Source organism: Mesoplodon mirus (genome assembly GCF_964341445.2).
Source record: "Mesoplodon mirus genome assembly, chromosome: 18".
In the NCBI taxonomy this organism is placed as follows: domain Eukaryota; kingdom Metazoa; phylum Chordata; class Mammalia; order Artiodactyla; family Ziphiidae; genus Mesoplodon; species Mesoplodon mirus.
The window spans coordinates 44895903-44918025 of record NC_138994.1 but is presented as its reverse complement, the minus strand read 5'-3'; the positions used below and the strand labels follow the sequence as shown (position 1 = coordinate 44918025).

Sequence of the window (22123 nt, the reverse complement as noted above, 5' to 3'; positions counted from 1 at the left end):
CCTTCTCTGTTGCTTCCTCTAAACAGCAGCTGGTTCTCCTGTCACCAGTTCCCCACCCCTCTCCAGCCAAGTGCAGGTTCATAAACATAAACCATATCAATGGTCCTGTCGGGTGGGAAGAGGTAAGTCAGGTAGGCACAGATGAGGGAAGTGAGGTGCCGAAATCCTACCCGAATCCGTGTTCTGCCTTGGCACACACACCTGTGATTCCCACCAAATCGAACTTTCTGGGTTTCCATCCTCTCCGTTCTCTGGTGGCAACTTCCCTGGGGTCAAGAGACAGAGCTGATGGCTGGCTTCGCTCTGCCCAGCCCAAGACCACAGCCTGTACACGGCTCTGTCCACCTTGTTATAGATTCTGCCACACCTCCTTCTGTGACCCTGCTCCAGACTTCCTGCAGGTCATTCTACAGCCTACGTGCTAGGATCCTGGAGTTGTTGTGAAGGCTCAGGATGCCTACAATAATCGGAGGCAAAGAGATGTGGTCCTGACCCAACTCAGAAATGCACAGGGAACCTCCAATTACCGGTTAGAATAAAGAATCCATAACTAGCCCCAGAATTTCCCAATAAACATCCTAAGAAACTCCAGCCAGTGAGATACTTCAGGGAAGAGAGAGCGATGTTGTGATGAAATTAGGGAACTCCCACTCTCATAACCCTTGTTCGGGTATCAATCAGCGCATTCCAAGTTCCAAGAAATCATGCAGTAGCGTAACCTGTTTGATTCGATTTAAACCAGCTGTGGACTGCAGACCCTCTGGCGATCTCAGTTTGGAAAACACAGCCCCAGACCATGAGGCTGGGTTCCACAAAGATGCCGGGTGGTTGTGAGGTTCCAAGGATGACCCCAACTTTGAAGGCAGCTTTCCCCACCCAGGCTCAGCCCCCTGCCACCCAGCCCTGTGAAGAAGGCAAGATTCCCCTGCAGCCTCTGAGGTAGATTTCGGGAGGAAAAGTCTAAAGCCCAGGAGGTGAAGGAGGGAGGAGAGAACCACCCCTCCAGACGGACAGGACCCCGGGGCTGGCGCAGGACGCTGCCCAGAGCGGGACTCACCATTGGTGGCCGTGTTGACATAGTAGCGCCGGCCCTGAGGGGACAAGTAGCTCTGCCAGCCTGGTGGAAGGACAATGGTCTGGCTTTCCTCTCCCGGTGGAGGGGGCACCATTCCAGGCTTCTGTGGAGGAAGACAGAGAAGGTCACACACATGTGGCATTTCTGCAACTGTCTTTCAACCAGGAAGTCAGAGGCAGATGAAGTCTCCCTGGAATGGCTCGACACTGGCGGGGGCGCGTGGCCCACGGGTCTCCCTGGGGGAGGTTACAGGCTGCAGGTGTGATTTCGGGGGTTGCCTGAGCATGAGGTGTGAGCAGCCCTTGATTTTCAGAACCACCGCAGAAGGGACAGCACCCCCCAGAGGACGGGGGAGATGCCCGTCAGTTAACACAAGAGCTGGGCTTTCTCCTCCTGGGCCCCCAAAAAACCACTCACAGGGGTGCTGCACCTGCCTGGAGGAGGCGGGTCACTCTCCAGCTCCCACTGTGGAATCTGAAAATCCTCAGGACCACCAAATACAGCAGCAGACAAGGCCCAGGGCCTGCTGTGGGAACCGACCAGGAGTAATTAATGCAAGTCTCAGCACAGCGAGATGTTAAACCTTCCATAATAAAGCCAGGAATCAATGACGATCTAGGTGGGGTTTTTCTAGTCAAGTGTCCAAAATCACTCTGGCAAAGACAGCTGGGAATCTGAGTCGAAACAGACTTCCTTTCCATCGTACGCGCTGATGTGCGGTTTAATTCTTTAAGCTATGCACGGTAGTACTTTGAAAAAAAAAATCAGAGAAAAAGCATAGAACAGAAAAACAAGATGCAGACACAAAGGCTAAAACAGAGGCGATCTGTGGTGGTGAGATTCTGGGGAATTTTTATTCTTTTCTTTTTGCTTCTCTCTCTCATCTAAATTTTCTTCAATAAACACAAAAGCAAAAGTTATTAGCTAAAGAACATTGAAAAGCAAGGAAAGAAGGTCCAGGTTAGCCCGTCATACAATTGCTGTTCCTTGTGAAGAAAGTAAATTGACTAAAATCAGAATTCCAGCCACACGAGGAGAGGTGCTGTGAATTTCTCGACAAAGCTGGACCCTGTTCAGAAATATTAAAACGCGTCAGCTCCTAAGTGCCCTCAGCACCCCCCAGCCATGCCCATGGAGGCAGGTTCTGATCACTGATGACCCCCGCTTAGGAAGATAAGAGACTGAAAGTGAGCAGTAGAGACACACAGCTCCCAGACTGCTCAGCTTTTCTGAAGCTGCAAAGCCACGTGCTTCTGCTTCCTGCGGTGCCCTGCACACCCTCAGTGGGATGGGATCAATCCTAGCTTCTCCTGGGACTTCGAGTAAACACAGCCACCCCGTGGCCCTCTGAGTAACGGTGGTGTACGTTTCATTATGAATTTTCACAATTTAACTGAGAGCTTTCCCCCCACGCCCCAATCGCTCTGTCCCCACATCTGTTAACTTACGGCTCCTCTCTGATTCCGTGCGCTGGCTTCTAAAAGAACTACCAGGGGCCAGAGAGCAGCCAGGAGGCGTCCTCACCAGCAGAGCATGTCCACTGAGCCCAAGCACACCACTGTGCACGTTTACCTAGGCGTCCAGACACTGCTCCGGACTCTTCCAGATTGGAAGGTGATCGAAACACATGCAAGCCCTGTGATGAGTACAGTGTCTGTGTGGATAACATATCCCACAGGCAGGAGACAGACATTCTGGCTGAGTGGAGTTGGGAGTAAAATACGAGCAGGGAGGTCAGGAGGTTGGCTGAAGAGAGGAACATTCTATCAATAGACCCAGGTTGCTTCTGCTTGAGTTCAGGTAACTTAGAGCATCCAAGAAGGGAAGGCCAGATTACAGCGTGTCTAAATAACCTGGTAAAAAATGAGAAATTGTTAAGAGGTATTAAACAAGGCTCAGAAACGGACGTGGCCAGAAATAGGTTGCAGAGGAGAGAGGCACCCAGAAGCACAGTGAAAACCAGCCCTCTGGCCTCAGGCTCACTCAATCCTGACAGGGTCCCTTAGCTGCCACGTGACCTGGGGAAATGACTAAACCAGCTGCGTCTATTGCCACATCTGTGAAACATCAGCCCAGTTGTGGAAGATGCCATGGAGATTAATAACAAACTGGTCACCTAGGACAGTGTCTGTCACCAGTTGTGCCCAATGGGCGTTCCCAGCGGAATGGGGGTCTCTTCAACGCTGAGCAAGACCAGGCTTTACACAGCTTCTGCCTCCTATAATGTGAAGTTCAGGGGCACACACCTGGCCTCCGCCCCACCCTCCCCATCACTGCGGCTCAAATGTCACCATTAACAGTCCCTTCTCTGAGGTTTCTGTTTCCAGGACTCCTCAACTTAGAAGGCAAACACAGACCTGTAGGGGAGGCCACTGGGTCAAGATGCTGACTCACATCCTCTGGTGAAAAGATCTCTCCTTAGCTGGACTGGTGGAGAGAGTGGACCGAACCTTCCATCCCTCTGGGTCCCCCTTGTGAAATAGCATCAGTGACATCTGTCCTGTCTCCACAGTTGCATGGTGCTTTTCTCTTTAGAATGACTGGTTAATCTGCCTAACTCTGTAGGGTCAGAAGAAGCCCAGGTTTCCATCTGAGGACACTGATGACCAGGTCGGGGCCATGATGGCTCTGAGGTCTCCCCCGTCCAGGAAATGCAGGACCCTTTGGAAGGTACCTGGGGGAGGCATCCCTGATGCTGAGCCCAGAAGGGCCAAGAGGTGCTGAAGGAGGGGAAGGGGACACCCGGGCCAACTGAGCCTACTTCCTAATTTGGCCAACGTGGCAAAGAGGTCTCCACATCCCCTCCAGCATGGCCACAGGGCCCCGCTCTGCTCACCATCTGACTGTGTTCTGCCTCCGCCCTGCCCCCCAGGCAGCCACAGTCCCCTTGTTTTCTCCCCTCTTCCAGAAAGAAGTTCCTCCTGTTGGCTGGCCTGTAGTAAGTCAGGAGTCAAAGACACGTGGACAGGGACTTCCCTGGTGGTCCAGTGGTTAAGACTCCGTGCTCCCAATGCAGGGGGCCCGGGTTCAATCCCTGGTCAGGGAACTGGATCCCACATGCATGCCGCAACTAAAGATCCGCATGCCGCAACTAAGACCCAGAGCCGCCAAATAAATAAATAAATATTAAAAAAAAAAAAAGATGTGCAGACAGCTGGCTACATCCCCAAGAGAACTGAAAACAACACTCAACCACAGAATTGTACACACATGTTCACAGCAGCATTATCTACAATTACCGACAGGTAGAAACAACCCAGGTGTCCGTCAACTGATGAACGGACCAACGAAATGTGGTGTGTCCATAAAAAGGAATATTCAGCCATCCAAAGGAATGAAATACTGATAAACGCTACAACACAGATGAACCTTGAAATCATGCTACATGAAATAAGCTGGACACAAAACCCCACATATCGTACAATCTCACTGATGTGAAATATCCAGAACAGAAAAATCTGTAGAGACGGAAAGCAGATTCGTGGTTGCCAGGGGCTGGAGGGAGGGGGAAATGGGGACATGGATTCCTTTTTGGGGTGATGAGAATGTTCTGGAACTAGACAGTGGTGATGGTTGCATAAAACTATGAAGGTATAAATGTCACTGACGGTAAATTTTATGTTAGGTTTATTTTAACACACACACACACACACACACACACACAGTTGGCCTTCCCACCTGCAGGCCCTCATCTAAGAGGCCCAAACTACCACCATTACCTCATTCCTCGTGGTCATGGAGGGACAGGCCTCCTGGGAGAGCTGCCCCACAGCCATCAAGAGGATTCAGCGTAACTACCCAGTAATTAAGGTCTCTGCCAAACCTATTCTTCTAATTAGTTTCCTTCCAACTTAAATCCTTCCCTTGCCTTCCCTAGTCCTGTGGCTTCTCCCCTTCCATTTCAGCAGCTCTTTCCCATGGGAATAGGAACTAGAAGCAGGGGTTGGGGGTGAGGTTGGGGGCCCCACCTACAATGAACATGAGCCGAAGGAGTGTGAATCGGGGGACATGAAGCCAGTTTCTTCCAACTAAGAAATTCTTAACCTCATGCACAGGACTGCTTTGTGGGAATGAGAAAACGCTGCCTCTTCCCCAGATGGGCCAGACCCCTGAGTGCAAGGTTGGGTTTCAGCTGCCCCTGACTCCCCCCAATCTGGGCCCCCTTGTTGAGTAAACAACCTGCTCAACTGTACATGACGGCCCATCCTCTGAGAATCTAAAGAAAACTATGGCTCTTCTGCCCCCCAACAATGGAGGCATGTGTGCACCTACTCACTCACCCTATTTCCTATGGAACATCGAGAGTTTCCAGACCACTTCAGAACCCTAGTCGAGAAGGTACTCAAGAAACATCTGAGCTCAGATCCCATTTGCGCTCATGGATAATGACTTTCACCAAATGTTTACAGTGCACCAAGGACTGGGCCAGGTGCTTCACAAACTCATCTCTAACCATTACCACAAGCCTGCCACAGAGATGCCATTTTTTCCCCATTTTACAAGGAGGAATCTGAGACTCAGAGAGTTTAATATCTCACCCAACACTGCACAGCTAATTAACTGGTGAAACCGAACTTTAAACTATTAGCTTTGTTTCTATCCAGTTACCCAAATCCTAGTTACCCTCAGCTCATCTCTCCCCAGCTGTCTGTGATCAGCTCTGTATCTTCACCTGGACCACCTGACATCCCAGCTCCCCGCACAAGGAGGATGGTAACTCAGGCCTGCTTCTCCTGCCTGTCTCACGGTCTCCAAACGAGCATATGCCTTCCCAGGAGACGTGCAGAAATATCACCGCCCACGTCCAAGCAGTCACGTTCCCTGCCTGTGGGCTGACTTCCTTGTCTCCTTACTTAGAACAGCACAAGCAAAGAAATTTTCCTCTTAATGGTGGCTACTGATCCCCTCCTCGGAGGGGGAAAATAAGAGCAGACAAACAAAGGGAAGTCACCTAGAGATTAAAAACAAATCCCCCTACAGTGGTGTTTCTCAAAGTGTGGTCCCTGGGACACCCCGTCCGTCACCAGCGATGTGGGTTAAAGTGCAGATTCCGGGGCTCTGACTCCAAATCAGCCTTGAGCCTAGAAAGCTGCTTTTTAACATGTATGCTTAAATCTCATGCTCAATGAACTCAGAAGAGATGGTTTGCAGCTTTCTTTAGAAGGGGTGATGGAGAGAAAACATCACTTCTGAGATCAAAACTGGGAACAGAAAATTAATAATTTATAAAAAGACAGTGTTTGGCTGCCTGGCTACTTACAAAGAAGAGACTCCTGTCCCCTAGCCCAGACCCTTCAGATAGACTATTCCAAGAGACCTTATCTTGCCTCTGCAGCTTCCAGGCAGAACGAACCCCACACTCAGACGCCCCCCAGTTTCTTCAAGTTCAACCCAGGACCCCTTGCCCCTTAGGAGACTTCCGGAAGCACCTGGTTCTTACCTTCCACAGGTGTGAGCAAACGGTCCTCGCCGGTGGTAATGGGGGGCCGTCAGACACTTGATTTTGCAGCCGGATCGGACGGTTTTAAGGTCCCCCCATTCCGCGTCTTCTCACACCCCAAACCCAGAAGCAATAGGAGCGCTAAAGAAAGGCATTTCCACGGCCCTCACAGCCCCCCTCCCCCACACCCAGATCTATATATAACAGCGCTGAAGTTGTCAGCCTAACGAGCCACTTTCTGGCAGACCCGTTGCCATGGCAATGACTGCTAATGAGTCCGGTGCCTAACTGGCAGCGCCTGAAGGTATCTCCATAAAGAACTCGCCAGCAAGTTCTCCCCTCCCAATGACACAGCCAGCTGGGACACCCGGGAGCAGCCAGCACGTGGCCAGGTGTGCCTGGGAGCCATCAGCCCTCGGGAACCAGTTTGTTACAGGTGCTCGCTGAGCAGTCCCCGACCCGGAGGCCAGAAGCGGCTTCCGCTGTCACTCAGTATGGGTCAACCAATTAGGGACAGGGTTGCAAGGGAGCCACCAAGAAGCCCAAGACCCGGGGCTTCCCTGGTGGCGCAGTGGTTAAGAATCCGCCTGCCAACACAGGGGACACGGGTTCGAGCCCTGGTCCGGGAAGATCCCACATGCTGCAGAGCAACTAAGCCTGTGCGCCACAACTACTGAGCCTGTGCTCTAGAGCCCGTGAGCCACAACTACTGAAGCCTGCGTGCCACAGCTACTGAGACCACCTGCCACAACTACTGAAGCCCACATGCCTAGAGCCTGTGCTCCACAACGAGAGAAGCCACCACAATGAGAAGCCCGTGCATCGCAACGGGCTTTAAAAGGGTAGCCCCAGCTCGCCTCAACTAGAGATAAGCCTGCGCTCAGCAATGAAGACTCAACGCAGCCAAAAATAAACTTAAAAAAAACAAAAAACCAAAAAAAAAAGTAAGCTTAAGACCCAGCGGGGCTGGAGACTGGAGACCCACATCCACCCCACACCTTTCTGCCGACACCTGTTTAGGGTGGAGAGATTCCCAGACAGAGCTGGGAAGAGCTACCCAAGGAAAGATCATCTCTGGCTACAGGGTAAGAGAGAAGACATGAAGCAGGGCCCCACTTCCCACACTGATGCCGCCAGCCTCAGGGTCTGTGTCCACAAGAATACTGGGCGCTTCTCCTCTGTCTCACAGGTGAAAGTATTGTTCTCTCAGGCTCTGGCAGCCTTTCTATCCATGGAGAGCGACTGAGAGAAAATAGCTGGGGAGGAAGGAGGGGACCCATGACAACAGCACAGTGCATTCTGGGACGTGTAGTCCTCCCAAGTAGTTTCATAGGCTGGTGGGAAGAGGATGGGCATTGACAGCATCTTCATGTTCTTCTAGGGGTGAGAGATTTGGAGATCCAGCCAGAGGGCAGAGGAAGAGGAGGGGGGGGGCGCCACACAACAGAGAAACAGAGTGTAAGATTCAGGAAGGCAAGGCCATGTCCATCTTGTTCTTAGCTTTAGTCTCAGCTCAGTACCCAGAATATTGGATGGATGGATGCATGGATGGAAACTGGGAATTGTAATAGAAACTGGGCTTCAAACAGATTTGAGAGGCTATTTCCCCAAACAAGTAAACAGAGAATGGCTGTCCAAGCAATGCATGTGCCCCACCTGTGAATAAATCCCAGCTCTTCATGGACTGACTGAACAGACTGTTCAACGTTGAGTACAGGGAGGTGGGGGACACAAGATAATACAGTGTTTCTTTAAGTGCAGAAATTAAATTGAGGAACAGTATCCAGAAGCCTCAGGAGCAGCACAAACTTCTACTCATGAGCTCATCTGGTCTCCAGAAGAAAAATTCCAGGAAACCATTTAGCAACCTCAAAAGAGGACAGGAAGATACAGCATCTACTATACAAACGCCAAAGTCATAAGGAGAGAACAAACTAATGGAAAAAAGGCAAGTTGGTTTAAAAAAATGATATAAAAAAAGGACAGGATGTGCTCAAAACTGTAGGGAAATTTAAAAGGTAGTGATAAAAGGAATATCCACATTGGTTGCAATAGAATATAAAATCAGTATTGTAAAAAGAAAAAAAAAGTCAGTTATGTACAAAACAAACTGAAGAATTTTTTTCCCAGAATGCAAAGGAAATGGGAAAACATGAAAACTGAATCGACAGAAGAGCAGGCCAAGATGCTAGGTGTTCCTGAAGAAGAAACTAGAACAAAAGCCATAGCAGAAAAGAAACTATAAACAAAGGTTGATTGGGGGGCCCGGGGAAGAAAACCTCCCTCAGCTCAAAGAGACACACAGGAAGGTCCAGCACTGCTCCAGGCAAAATGGGTTTTAAAAGCCCAACAACAAGCTGACACCCTCTAACAACACATTTGCACAGCAAAGAAAGGTCCTACAACCCCTTAAGTGGGAGGAGGGTGTCTCCGATAAAGGAGCATAAATAAAGCTGCTCTTGGCTCTTCTGTGACCACATTTCCAAAGACACCCCTGGACCGCTAGGTAGAAAATGCTGAGTCCATTCTATGTCGCCACAGCTGTCTTTCATGAGTGAAATCGAGCGAAATACATTGCTCTACAGACAAGGGTTCAGGATATTTACCAATCAAGTGCTTGAAAGATGTACTCCAACTGCCTGAAAGATTAAAACAATTACAGGTGAAGAATGAAGGCCTCGAGGTAAAAAGGACCAGGGCTGAACACTGAAAGCAGCTTATAAAAAATGTGTAAATAATCATCGTAAACCTAGTTACAGAACATGTGTAAGGGTGACGATTCTCAATACATAGTGTAAAAAAAAAAAAAGAAATAAAAACCCGGATCACAAATTCCAGAAAATACTAGAAAAGATCAGGAGGTAGGAGAAAAAAAGTGTGGACACCGAGAGACAGGAAGCAGAATCCCACTCTCCCTTCCCCTCCTGATAAAGAAAGTCCCCTTCTTCCTCTCCTCCCTCCTGCCAAGACTTTCAGGTACCTGCGCAATTCGCTACCATCCTCTGGCATCTGGTATTTGTCCTCCTCTATTTTCTAGAGAAGGACGGGTTTTCCAGCCAGAGGGACCACGGCAGAAGGGAAGGGTCCTTGGAGACCACAAACTTTCTTCCACAGGGAGCCCTGAGCCCTGAAATCCATGAAGGCGGACAGGGTGGGCCCAAAGCATTTTGCTGGATGAGGGAAAGCTCAGGAACCCAGGGCTTCTAGAATATCTCATTTGTTCCTCTTGTTTGCCTTTGGAAGCCCTCAAAGCCAAAGCTGGGCTCAGCACTCAGAGAAGAGTGTCACTATTGCCCAGCCTGAGTCTGAGATTTTCTGCTTCCCTTGATCCACTCTGGTTGGACCCCGTGTGAAAGGGGGTCAAACCATAAGGCTCACCTCTAGCTTTTACCAGTCAGGAGCCACAGAGCCACAGGATGTCTTTCTCCCTTCCACTTCTCTATGTGCAGAATTTCTCAGTAAATGTGACCGACTCGTCAGAGGTTTTGCCAGAATTCTCCATGAGTATACTCACACCCCTCTTACTAGAAATCACCTGGTTGGCAGGGCTGCTTCTTTGAGTCCATTTTATTTTATTGTACCACATTTACTCTTTTTTTTAATTTATTTTTTACTGAAGTATAGTTGATTTACAATGTTGTGTCTTTGAGTCCATTTTAAAGGAAATTTCCAAACCAGGCTCTAATCACTTAAATGCAAAAGCCCCCAGGACTCTTCTAAACCTGATACCCAAGTGTCCTCAGGCCTCATTGCTCAGAGTAGGTGGATGGATGATGGATGGATGGATAGATGGATGGGGTAACTTTCACAGCAATGATCCACATCCCTCTGGCTGGACTCCCCTGCTTGATCATGCCAGACCTGTACCCACCCCATCCCCGAAAAGCTCCCAGGATGATATCTACCAGTGGCCAGAGGGTGACGCACCTGGACTCGCCAGCCCCGTTCCCCATGGGCGTCTGCCTTGCTTTTCCTTGCCTGCATCAGCGACCTTTCGCAATGCCCCCACTGGCTCCAGTACTGTCCTCCATCCACGATGCTGCTAGAGGAAGCCTCACATCCTGGCTGCCACTGGTATCCACTCTGAGAGGTGGACATCGGTGCCATGGGGGTTTTCTCCCGGCACCCACAAAGCTGTCAGCCCTGGGCCTGGAGGCTGAACTGCTGTGAGCACTGCAGGCGTGTCTGGCTCCTGAAGACTCAGCGCAAGTCCTGGCCACTCTGAATATCCATCAGCAAGCCCCCCAGTGCCTCCCTGGGGGCCAGTCAACTCACTGGGCATGTTTCTTAGGATTGACTAGGCAGAGGACACAGAACAATAAACTCTGTATTTTCTGACCCTGAAAAGGAAGGGAGTGATCTGGTGAACCAGGAATTTTGATTAACACAATTACAATGTAGCCCATGCAGGGATACAGGAAGTCAACCCTCTGCAGGAAAACTTGCTCAACTGGAAACCACGGGGTCTCCAACGGGGCAAGGATGGATGAAAAGCTTTGCAAGTGATACTGCGAATTACAAGAAAGCGTTGGATGAATGAACCCTCCTGGTTCAGAGGCCACTTCATGGCCTTGAAGTGTCTGGGGGCCAAGCAGTAGAGGGTAGAACGTGGCTTCTACGTGGGCCTGGCACACATTCCTGCATGGGCCCCACTTCACCAACCCTGGAGGAAAGAGATTTTATTACTGTTGCACCGTCTTACAGATATAAGACAGAAGGGCCAATTAACAGGGTTTAAGAGGAGACAATGCAAGGAACGAGGAACTCTGGATGGCTGGTACTTTTCCTGGTGACACCATCCAGCATGACATGGATCTGAGAGATGCCCTCTCTTCAGCATCTCCTGGGAGAATCTCCACGTTGACCAAACAGCATAAACATGTCACCGAGTATCACAGTCACTCTTGCTGTTTAAGAGGTTTGGAGCAGGTACTCAGAGGCCTCATGGCCGTGTTGAGGGCCACAGGGGGAAAGGGGTTCCCGTGGATGTTCCTGAAATACAGAGAACGGCTCCGGGAGTAAGATGGGAAGCCACAGCTGCTTCCCCACCTTGGAGTCTGGAGGGGCTTGGGGAACCCCAGAGAAAGCCCCTAACTTTTGTCCTGTTTCTCAGGTGTGTCTGATCCTGATGCTTCGGAGCTATAAAGGAAGAGGCAGTGAGCTCCCGGCAGCCCGTTCCAACTTCTGGCTTCTGAGCAGGAAAAACCCAAGTGATTCTGCTCACTTGTGATTAACAAAGACATTTTTATTCAGACTCAGCTTCCTGATGGGCTGTTGAGAATGTTGGCTCCCTTCCTCCTACCCCTCCCCTAGCAGATAAAAATAGCAGGGGCTGTTCTGACATCCTACCTCCACTGTCGGGAGCATCGGCAGAAAGCACAGGGGTCTAGGCTTAAAGAGACTGTGTTCCCAGGCAACGAGCTGTGATTTACGCAGTCCTCTTTGCCTCTCTGGATGTGTCTCCTCGTCTATAAAACCAAGGGCTGCCAGCCCTCAAACACTGGGGTGCAGACTTCCCTGGTGGCACAGTGGTTAAGAATCCGCCTGCCAATGCAGGGGACGCGGGTTCGAGCCCTGGTCTGGGAAGATGCCACATGCTGCAGAGCAACTAAGCCCGTGCGTCACAAACTACTGAGCCTGCGCTCTAGAGCCCACGAGTTACAACTACTGAGCCCGCGTGCCACAACTACTGAAGCCCGCGCGCCTAGAGCCTGTGCTCTGCAACAAGAGAAGCCACTGCTATGAGAAGCCCACGTATCGCCAATGAAGAGTAGCCCCTGCTCGCCACAACTAGAGAAAGCCCGCACACAGCAATGAAGACCCAACGCAGCCAAAACTAACTAAATAAATTTATATAAAGGAGACCACTGGGGTTCCACAACCTGAGGCACGTCTTTCACAACAGAACCCAAAACTTCCACGAGAGAAATTTCAAGGCATTTAAATGACCAGCGCAAACTTGCAAAAGCAGCTGCTGCATAAAGAGGCAGCAGAGACCTCCTGACGAGGGACATAAACGGTCATGAAACATGACTCTTTTTTTTTCTGCATGATTCCCCCAAACTCTTTTGGGGTCCAAAGAGGAAGCAGTCTGAAACTCTTTTGGTCTAGAGATACCGCTTCATTCACTCCAGACTCAGGATTGGTGGGAAAGACACCAGTGAAGTGATTAACAAAAATTGTAGATCATTAAGTTTATGCCCAAACTAGGATACTATTATAAAAATTGTGGGCATTAGACCTCAAACCACTGTGGGGAGACTGAACACTGAATTCTCCTCCCTTTTGCTCCAGGGCACTGCTCTGGCCTCTTTAGGGCTGAAATGTCCCTATCTGTGAGAGGAAGGACTTGGGGTAAAGTTTCACCATTTCCATAGTTGTAAAGGATCTCAAGATACATCTTAGGAGAGGAAAAAGAAAGACAAAGAAACGCATCCTAGATTTTCTATACTAGTTTACCTCTATAATGATATCAATGATCCTGCCTTAGAAGATGCTTTTTGCAGGACATTTTGAGGCTCAGTCACCAGAAACACTCTCCCTAGGAACTCCTGGTAGGGTGAAGACCCCTCTAGATGATTCCGGGTCCAGTTTCCCTTTGCAGAGGAAAAAGGCTGGGAATAAGAGTTTTGCCAACACTTGGTATTGGGAGGGGAAAAAGAAACACAGCCTTTCTTTAGTATTAAGGTGCAAAACCCCAAAATGCCTATGCCATTTCTGGCACTTTCATAAGTTGTTATGACTCTGAAGAAAACCCCATAACCAAATTTCCCAAGCATTATGTTCTGTTCGAAATGGATTTAAGAAGCTCAGAAGGGAGGCAGGGAGTTGAAAGTTGCTAGCCCGGGGAAGTCAGAGGCTTGGGTACCTCATGGAAAGCAGCCTGCCCGCCAGAAAGGAACTTCAAAGACAGCTGTTGTCCACAGCTGCTCCGGGAGTAAAAGCAGGCTTCCTCGTGGGCAGTGGGTACCGTTTTAAAGGGAGGCAGACTAGAGCTCATTAGGGCACAAAGATGGGTGTCTCTGACGGCCGGTGTCTGGCCGAGATCCAGCTGATCCAGCTTTACGGCTGCTACTCGCAGGCCTGCAGGCACCAAAAGAAACCAGGGGCGGCCAGTCTTCTCACCATGGAGACGCATTCCAGTTACTCTGCAGTGCCAACGGCCTGGGGTCCCAGTGATTCCAATCAAAGACTTCTAACTCTGCGAGCTGGTTCCCAGAGATCCCTAGTTGGCCCTGAACCATGAGCACCGGAGGGAGATTAAGGCTAAGAGAGACTGGTACTGTTTCTATGAGTCAGAGAGGGTGCGATTCCGACCAACCCAAGTCAGCTGCCATTTCTGGAGCCTGAGCTCCTGGTGCATATAAAACTTAGACAAATGGGACAGCCAAGGACATGGCCATCGAGGTTTCGGATCTACCACTGCTCTGGGGCACCATGCGGACAACACGGACTCAAGAGCTGCCGCTGTCTTGCTGTGAACCTTGAGCAACATACTTCATCTCTGCTGGTACAGAATTTCCTCATCTCAAGAATACGGAAGTTGGACCAGATGGTCTCCAGGGTTGTTTTTTTGTTTATTTTTTGTTTGAAAGGTATAGCCTAATGCTCAATGATTCTGGATGTTAGTATCTCTCTTTTAAGGACGTGCCATTTTTGTCGGAGGGAAAAAGGCACATTCAAGTGCAGACACGGGATTCAGAGGCGGTCCTGGAACGCTGCCTGGGCCCCAAACACCTGGGCTTCTGCCTCGCTACCTTGGAGCTCAGTGCCTCCCCTCTCACCATGGGGAGTTCTGGTGAGTTCTTCTGTCCTGAGGGCCCCTGTCCGCCCCTTCCCTGTCACTCCCAGAGCCACGCATGGTTGCTCTCTATTTTGCCAAGAACCAGACGACCACCTGGCATCCTGGGATTCCCTGTATCCGAAGTTAGAATTCTCCCCACACCCAAGGCAGGCTCCAGAAGAACAGTTCCAGACCTCCTGGCACACAGCGCCTCTGCTCACCACTCACGCTGCACCCCGCCAACGGCCCGCACCCCATACACCTCAGCCTCTGCCAAGAGCTTCCCCGGGCTCCTCCCTGCTCCCTGAATGCACCTCAGCGTTCATCCCCTTGCTAATCCCATCTTCCCCGTAAACCTCCCGGCCGCCATCCACAGCCAGGGCCAGACTTGCCCAGTGATCTGCAGCCACGTCGTGGGCAGCTGTAACTGTCAGCACTGGATTGACTGGTCTGGGTTCTTTACAATAGCCATCATCCCAGTGTGGTCCCTGCACCGGCAGCCCAGGCGTCCTCTGCAAGCTGGTTTGAAACGCAGGGTCCCAAGCCCCACCCTACAGCCAGGCTCTACGTCTGAAAGGTCTCTGGGCAATTCAGATGCACGGTAGGCTCTTTGAGAAGCCCAGCTGGGAGTCAGAGGATGCTGCAGGAGGATGAGCACCATCTCTGCTCCTGGTACAGGTTCAGGCCTCGATCAGAAGCCACGCCACAATCAGAGAGGCTGATTTTGACCCAGCCAGTGGGATAGAATGTCCTGGGGGAAGGTTTATGTGCAGAGATAGACGGGACTTGCCACAGAAACTGGACCTCCTTCAGCTGTCCAGAACCTCAACAGAGTGGCCACTAAAGTCTTAGCTGATCCCTCTTAGTCCCTCTTTCCAAAGAAGGGGGGAGTCTAACTTCCAGAGGCAGGACGGTTGGCAAAGTAAGGCTATTCTCCTCTTGAGTCTCAGGAGAGCGTCCATCATCTTTAGGGCGGCCACGGCTGCCACCACCAAACTGGACAGAGACATCCAGCCCAGCCTGGAACCCCAGTGCAGATACTGGATTAACTGGGCAGATACTCAACAACCTTCTGGGGAACTGTGTCCTTTAATGGGCTTTCACCATCCAGTGTCCCATCTGGAACTGGGCCGTGGAGTAGAAGGTAGGTGGGTGGGTAGAAGCCAAGCTTTGGATGTGGGACAAGTTACTGGGAGAGGCAGATCTGGACTCCAATCCCCACCACAGAAAAATCCACATGTCACCACTCTGTTTCTCCGTCACACTGAACTTAACTGCTTCCCCAGGTAACCGAGGGGGACCCAAGACCCTTTCCCTCCACAAACATCCCCTTTTCAGTCTTTTGCCCCCTCCCTTCCTGGTTTCTCCAACATCAGCCCACATCTTCTCCCCTCCTCTTGCCTCGGGCCCGGGAAAGGTGCCCCCAACACACCAGACTTTGTAAGCTCAGCAGTTGGGAGCCCGTATCTCAGAGGGTTCTCAGAACTGCCTCTTTAAAATGCCAAAGCCATCTTAGGAGCATGCGGAGAAAGGCAAGCTGCACACACGCTGGCAGGTAAGCAGAACGATTCTTACCATTGGAGAAGGGCTCATCTTCTTTGGGGGCCGCTAACTCAAGAGTCGTGGGTCCTGTCTGCAGTGCCCGGGCTGCTGGCCAGGCCCCTGCCAGCTTCCTCTCCACAGGCCCCTCTGCGGGAAATGAGGCCCAGGCGAACAGCTACCCCAGGGTCAGGGCTCTGGGCACCCCGGAGGATGTTTCTGTGGCTTTTCTCATCGCTGTTCTTTCACAAAGAACCCACTACATTGCACAGTTCCTTCCAAATCTGCTCCAGCTCCTGTGGGGAAATCAACGATGCCTTCTGGACTTTCCAGATACAAAGGATCTGGGGGCTTCCTTTCTTTCTTTCTTTCTCTCTCTCTTTCGTCTTTCCTTTCTCTCTCTCTCTTCCTTTCTCTCTTTCTTTTTTCTTTATTGCACGCTCTCTTTTTCTCCTTCCTCAGCTAAAAAAAGTTGGCTGAGGTCACGACATACAATGGCCAAGCCTGTGTCACTGACCAGATGCCTTCCACCCCCGGGCCTGTGGACAAGAGCTCCTTTGTCCACTGTAGTTTAGGCTGGACTCCCTGGGCCTGCCCAAGCCCTGCTGGGGAATGTTCCGCCAACATTTTCCCATCCCAAAGTCACAGCTCTGGCCCCGGCTCTGGCCCCAGCTGTGCGAACCCAAGGCCAGATAAAAACCAACATAAAAAGGATGGAGAATTCTCCCCCAAAGAACCACTGTGCTGGACTTGTCCAGGGCTGGAAAGCTGCCGCCCCCAAAAGGGCAACATGAGGGTCCCCTGCCTTCACTCAGCCCCTGTCACCTCCAAACCTGGACAGACAGCAGGAAAAGAGGAGGCAATGCCGGGCATCTCAGGTGAAAACAGGCTGGGGAATCACAAAGCTGTTAGGTTCATGGGAAGAAAGGACTGGACCCTGAGAGCAACACTGCCTCCACCAAGGAAATGAGTTTCAGCAAGTACTTGGCTCCTCGGTGAATATATCCTATCCCGCCGCTTAGAAAGCTTTTCGGAGCAGCTGAAGGTTTAGCACTTGAAGTGCCCTGCATTTCTGGGTTTGCTTTCAGATGCAAACCTTTGGGATTTTAGGAACCGATTCTTTTTTTTTTTTTTTGCGGTACGCGGGCCTCTCACTGCTGTGGCCTCTCCCGTTGCAGAGCACAGGCTCCGGACACGCAGGCTCAGCGGCCATGGCTCACGGGCCCAGCCGCTCCGCGGCATGTGGGATCTTCCCGGACCGGGGCACGAACCCGTGTCCCCTGCATCGGCAGGCGGACTCTCAACCACTGCGCCACCAGGGAAGCCCCTAGGAACTGATTCTTTACATCGAAGTAAATACGGTGTCCTGGAGGAACAGAGGTCCTGAGGACTGCGTGGTTTCCTCTAAACTATCACTTCTCTCAAACGCATGGATGAAGTGTCTACTTAGGAAGGTTTCAATGCCAGCTCCTTGGGTGGGGGCCAGGCCATCAGTACTGTCATTCAGGGACAGAGTCAGATCAGGGTCAGGGCTTTGCTGGTTCACCACTGTGATACGTAGGGCAAGGCCTCTAAGCTTCAGTTTCTTCAAGTGTAAAATGGAGATGATCTTTCCCAAAAGGTTGTTGTGAGGATTAAAGGGGAAAAAAGCAATCCCTGTAAACACTTGGTACAGGGCGAGGGTGACGTGAGTTATGACTGTTGCTGCTGTGACTACCTGCAGGGGCTGAAAGAGTAGGTGCTGCCGTTTCCCTGGACTCAAAAAAGTTTAGACTCAACAACAAAAACAAACAACCCAATTTTAAAATGTGCAAAGGACATTTCTCCAAAGAAGATTTACAAATGGCCAATAAGCACGTGAAAAGATGTCACGTGTCACTAGTCATTAGGGAAATGCAAATTCAAACCACAATGAGATAATACCTCACACCTATTAGGAGGGTTACTATTAAAAAAACCAGAAAAGAACAGATATTGACGAGGATGTGGAAAAACTGGAGCCCTTCTGCGCTGCTGATGGGAAAGTAAGGTGGTGCAGATGCTGTGAAAAACAGTAAGGCAATTCCTCCAAAAATTAAACATAGAATTAGCATACGATCCAGCAATTCCACTTCTGGCTATATACCCAAGAAAATCAAAAGCAAGGACTCAAACAGATATCTGTACCCTCCTGTTCATAGCAGCATCATTCACAATAACCAAAAGGTGGAAACAACCCAGGTGTCCAGAGATGGATGAATGGATAGAAAAAAATGTAGTCTATACACAGATCTATACATACGCTTAAATCTACAGTTGTAAAATGGTCCCAAACCAGCCACTAAGAGAAGAAGTGAGCACCGTACGTATCCAGAGGTGAGAGTCCTCCAGTGGCTGCTGGGTTATCTTCTCCCTGGTGTGGGAAGGGATGCCAGGTGCAAGCTCACACCCTGAACTGTGGGACCAGCCATGCCCTGGAATACACAGCAAGGTCCTTCTCTGCTCCTGGAAATGGGCTCCCACCCAGGAGACGATGAGAACAAAACTTCATGTGCATCTAGACAGCCAAGACCCTCATCTTCAGGCCCTCTGGTTTTGTGGAATTAAAATGGCGATGGAAGCTTTCACAGCCCATGCCTTCTTGTTTTTAATAATAGCAAAGAGGGGACGGTTTTCAGGCCGTTCAGCCGTGACACCACTCTGACCCTGCAGCACACAGACGAGTAGATAAAATCACAGACCATAATGCCCTGCTGTGGGCAACACAGAAACCACCATCATGGTGGTTCTCTGTAAGGCCTCCAGCCAATGGCAAGGGGCCTTTCTGGGCCATTACAATCCAGGAGGCTGATCTGCGCTGACCTGAACTAAAGCAAAACAAACCAGTGCTGCAGAGGTTTTATTCTATAGGATTCACCCAGTTAACATGTTTGGGCGTGTTAAGACCCGCATATACATTCCAGTGGGTCTACTGTTTGGGGTTATCCTAGTGTTCTAATCCAGAAGTCACTTCTGTTCTGCTTTACTGATAGTCCTCTATCATTACAGTTGGCTGGGGAAAAGCACAAATTGTTCACCTCCTTTTTTGTCTCTGAAAACAGGTATGTTTCTAACTATGGGGCCACATGGACAAACAAAAGACATCAGGAAACCCATGATCCAAAAGCAAAAAAGACTGGCAATCATTTCCACTAAGCTTCCTTTTCCCGAGTTGAATGGAGTCAGATGCAACCAACCCTCCTGTGATTGATTATTCTTTGTTTCAGTTGAGTTGAAAACTGTCAACCAAAAATAGGCCACGTTTGCTGTGGGACCTCATCCTCCTCCGTTGGACAAATTGTGTTGTCTTATAATGATAATGAAGAAAGAACATCTGGATGGCGATGACTCACTTCTTCTAAATGCTTCAGAGGAGTGAAGGGAAAAATTGTTCACCAGCCTGTGCAGTCTCCAGGGTACAAGGTCTCAAAGACAGCCCCACCCCCTGATACGCAGCCCCCTGGCTACACAATCAATCAGCAACTAATAACTAATCAAGTTCATAACGAATCAAGTTACTAACGACCGCTTTCCTGAATGCTGTGGAAGATATAGGCAAGTCTTATATATATGACTTCACTTCTAAAATTTGGAACATAAGGCACAAACACAAGTGTTAAAAAAAAAAAAAAAGAGGGATAACCACACAGAGGAGTCTGCAAGGAATGCTGACTGATAAGTAGTAGACAATAAGAGCTTTCAGAGTCCTGAGGAGGGCAGAGCCTTTTCAGTTGGGACAGGCAGGGGCAGTTCCTCAGAAGATACAGAATTGGCCCGACAGCGGGGATGAAAAGAAAGGGCTTGACCAGAGCAGGAGGACACTAAGTAAGAAGCAGAATAAGCCTTGGTGACTGATGAGACGCAGGGGGAATGGGAGAAAGTAAAAGTCAACTCCAAAGGGAACAAGAGAAGCTAGAACCAGTTGCCCAGCGATCCAGCTATGGTGGGAGCCATTTGCGGGGACGTGGTGGAGTTTGTTGCCTGCATATCCAAGTTCAAAGTGATCACTGGGCAGCTAGGGTGAGTCTGGCCCTCGACACATGGAGCTGGAGCATCTGCACGGAGATGGTGGTGAAATCCTAGAGGTCAATGCTGAGTTCATGCAGAAAGGATGCACAGTGGAACCTATGGAGGGGGTGAGTGCATTCAAGTAGCAGGAGAATGAATCCATCCCACCCCTAGGCCCTCCATTCATGCAGGCAGCACCCCCTGGGCCCCTCTCAGTACTCTTTTTTTTTGTGTGTGTGCGGTACGTGGGCCTCTCACTGTTGTGGCCTCTCCCGTTGCGGAGCACAGGCTCCGGACGCGCAGGCTCAGCGGCCATGGCTCACGGGCCCAGCCGCTCCGTGCCATGTGGGATCTTCCTGGACTGGGGCACGAACCCGTGTCCCCTGCATCGGCAGGCGGACTCTCAACCACTGCGCCACCAGGGAAGCCCCCCTCTCAGTACTCTTAAAGGCAAAAAAAAAAAAAACCAAACCCCAAAAAACAGGTCTTAATCTGTTTCCCCTCCAAACCAGTCCAGTACTTCATACTCAGGGACTATGTGATGGGGAATGAACAGATGTGGGTTCTGAGAATCAGTCACAGGAAGCAAACAAGGATGGGATCTTAAGACGAAATACATAGTTAAGTGTCCACACGAGATAATGAAGAAAATACTTACTGACTACAGAGAGGAGGTTTCCCCCGCTAATCTCAGAAAGGAATATGGAAGTGAGGTGGGTGTGGAAATCTGAACCCAGGCACACAAGGGGCTGGGGAGTGTGAAGAGGCACAGGGCAGCAAGGGAAGACATTCAGAGAGATGCCCATTCAGAAGAAAGCAAGAAAGGGACGGGGGTTTCCCTGGTGGCGCAGTGGTTGAGAGTCTGCCTGCCGATGCAGGGGACACGGGTTCATGCCCTGGTCCGGGAGGATCCCACATGCCGTGGAGTGGCTGGGCCCGTGAGCCATGGCCGCTGAGCCTGCGCGTCCGGAGCCTGTGCTCCGCAGTGGGAGAGGCCACAACAGTGAGAGGTCCGCGTACCGCAAAAAAAAAAAAAGAAAAAAAAGAAACAAAGGGACGGGGCTGTATGTAGGTAGTGGCCGGATCTGGCCCACCAGGCCAAGCGATGGCCCCTGGGAAGTGACTGGCAGCCAGTTTCTTGCACTCAGCGTGGTGGGGTCCAAGGCCCCTCATAAGGTTTCTACGTGTCCCCATCATAAAAGAGTCCCAAGATCAAGTGGACATATCAGAAATGGCACCTGGTTTCAAAACCTCCTTACAGGCCCCATTCCAGACCTATGGGATCCCCTCCTCAGCGTCTCCCAGACCTCAGTCACTCATGTTCTGCTCTCAGAACTTTCCCACTGTCATGCATCAGCTACACTACGATTTACTTGTTTTTTAACTGACTTACGTGGAACTTGAATTAAGCCTGGCCCTAAGCAGTAATATCTATGAAACCATGGATTTGATTGGGTTGGGTTTTTTTTTTCTATTAAACACGAAAATAAATGGAACTTAAAAACTGTTATCTCCACGTGATCTAAGATCATCTCACATATCCTCAGTTGTAAACTCAGCCCACTTGGAGAAACAACAGTCTCAGGCTATGTGTAAAACTATCACGCAGCATCCAGGCAATGGTTTACGAGGTTCTTTTTTCAATCCCAGAAAACCAAACTTGAATTTGTGACTGACCACATACCCACAACTGCAGGAATGAGGTCCCCAGTGTGGGCCTGAATCACCACGGGGAGGACCAAGAGGACAGTTAAAGGGGTGCAGAGGGACTTCCTGTGGAAAGGGGCACCGGGCGGTAGGCCTGTGGACACCTCTGTCAAATCCTGGTTAAAGTGGCAGTAAGAGGAAAAGATAACACTTACCACGCTACAAAAAAAAGCAAAAATAGTGGACAATCAGAATCTGAGGGAACAACCCTCCAGAACCTTTAAGGCCAGTGGAGTAAACGGAGAAAATTTTACAAAACGGAGACTAATTGTGAAAGGGGAAACAGCACTTCACACCTTCACTGCTCTCTGTGTCTAATTTGAGATGCACTTGGCACCTTCGCCCTTCTCAGACCCCGATGTGAGATACAGGATCTGCAACCACCCGAGCACTAAACAGCCAGCCGCTGTGGCTCAGAAGCAGCCTGAGATCTGCCCCTCCCTCCCTACCACCCATTTCTGCACAGGGATTCCTGGAAAACAAGCCAGTGGGCAGTGAAGGTGGGTGCAGGGCCTGGGGAGGGGTGTTAGTCATTCAGAGAGGTACGGATCCC

The 22123-nt window shown here is 50.3% G+C and overlaps 1 protein-coding gene across 6 annotated transcripts in view; it reads right to left on the bottom strand.

The window, feature by feature from the left end:
• Positions 1–22123, bottom strand: part of GAS7 (growth arrest specific 7) — a 204258-nt gene that overhangs the window by 80960 nt on the left and 101175 nt on the right. For 3 of the 6 annotated variants that reach the window (XM_082605545.1, XM_082605546.1, XM_082605549.1), the window contains exon 2: positions 1058–1178. In XM_082605545.1, coding sequence (XP_082461671.1) covers positions 1058–1178 — 121 coding nt within the window. Of the gene's footprint in view, positions 1–170; positions 267–1057; positions 1179–15873; positions 16534–22123 lie in introns of those variants that run through there. The other 3 variants (XM_082605550.1, XM_082605548.1, XM_082605547.1) reach the window with 3 other exon arrangements.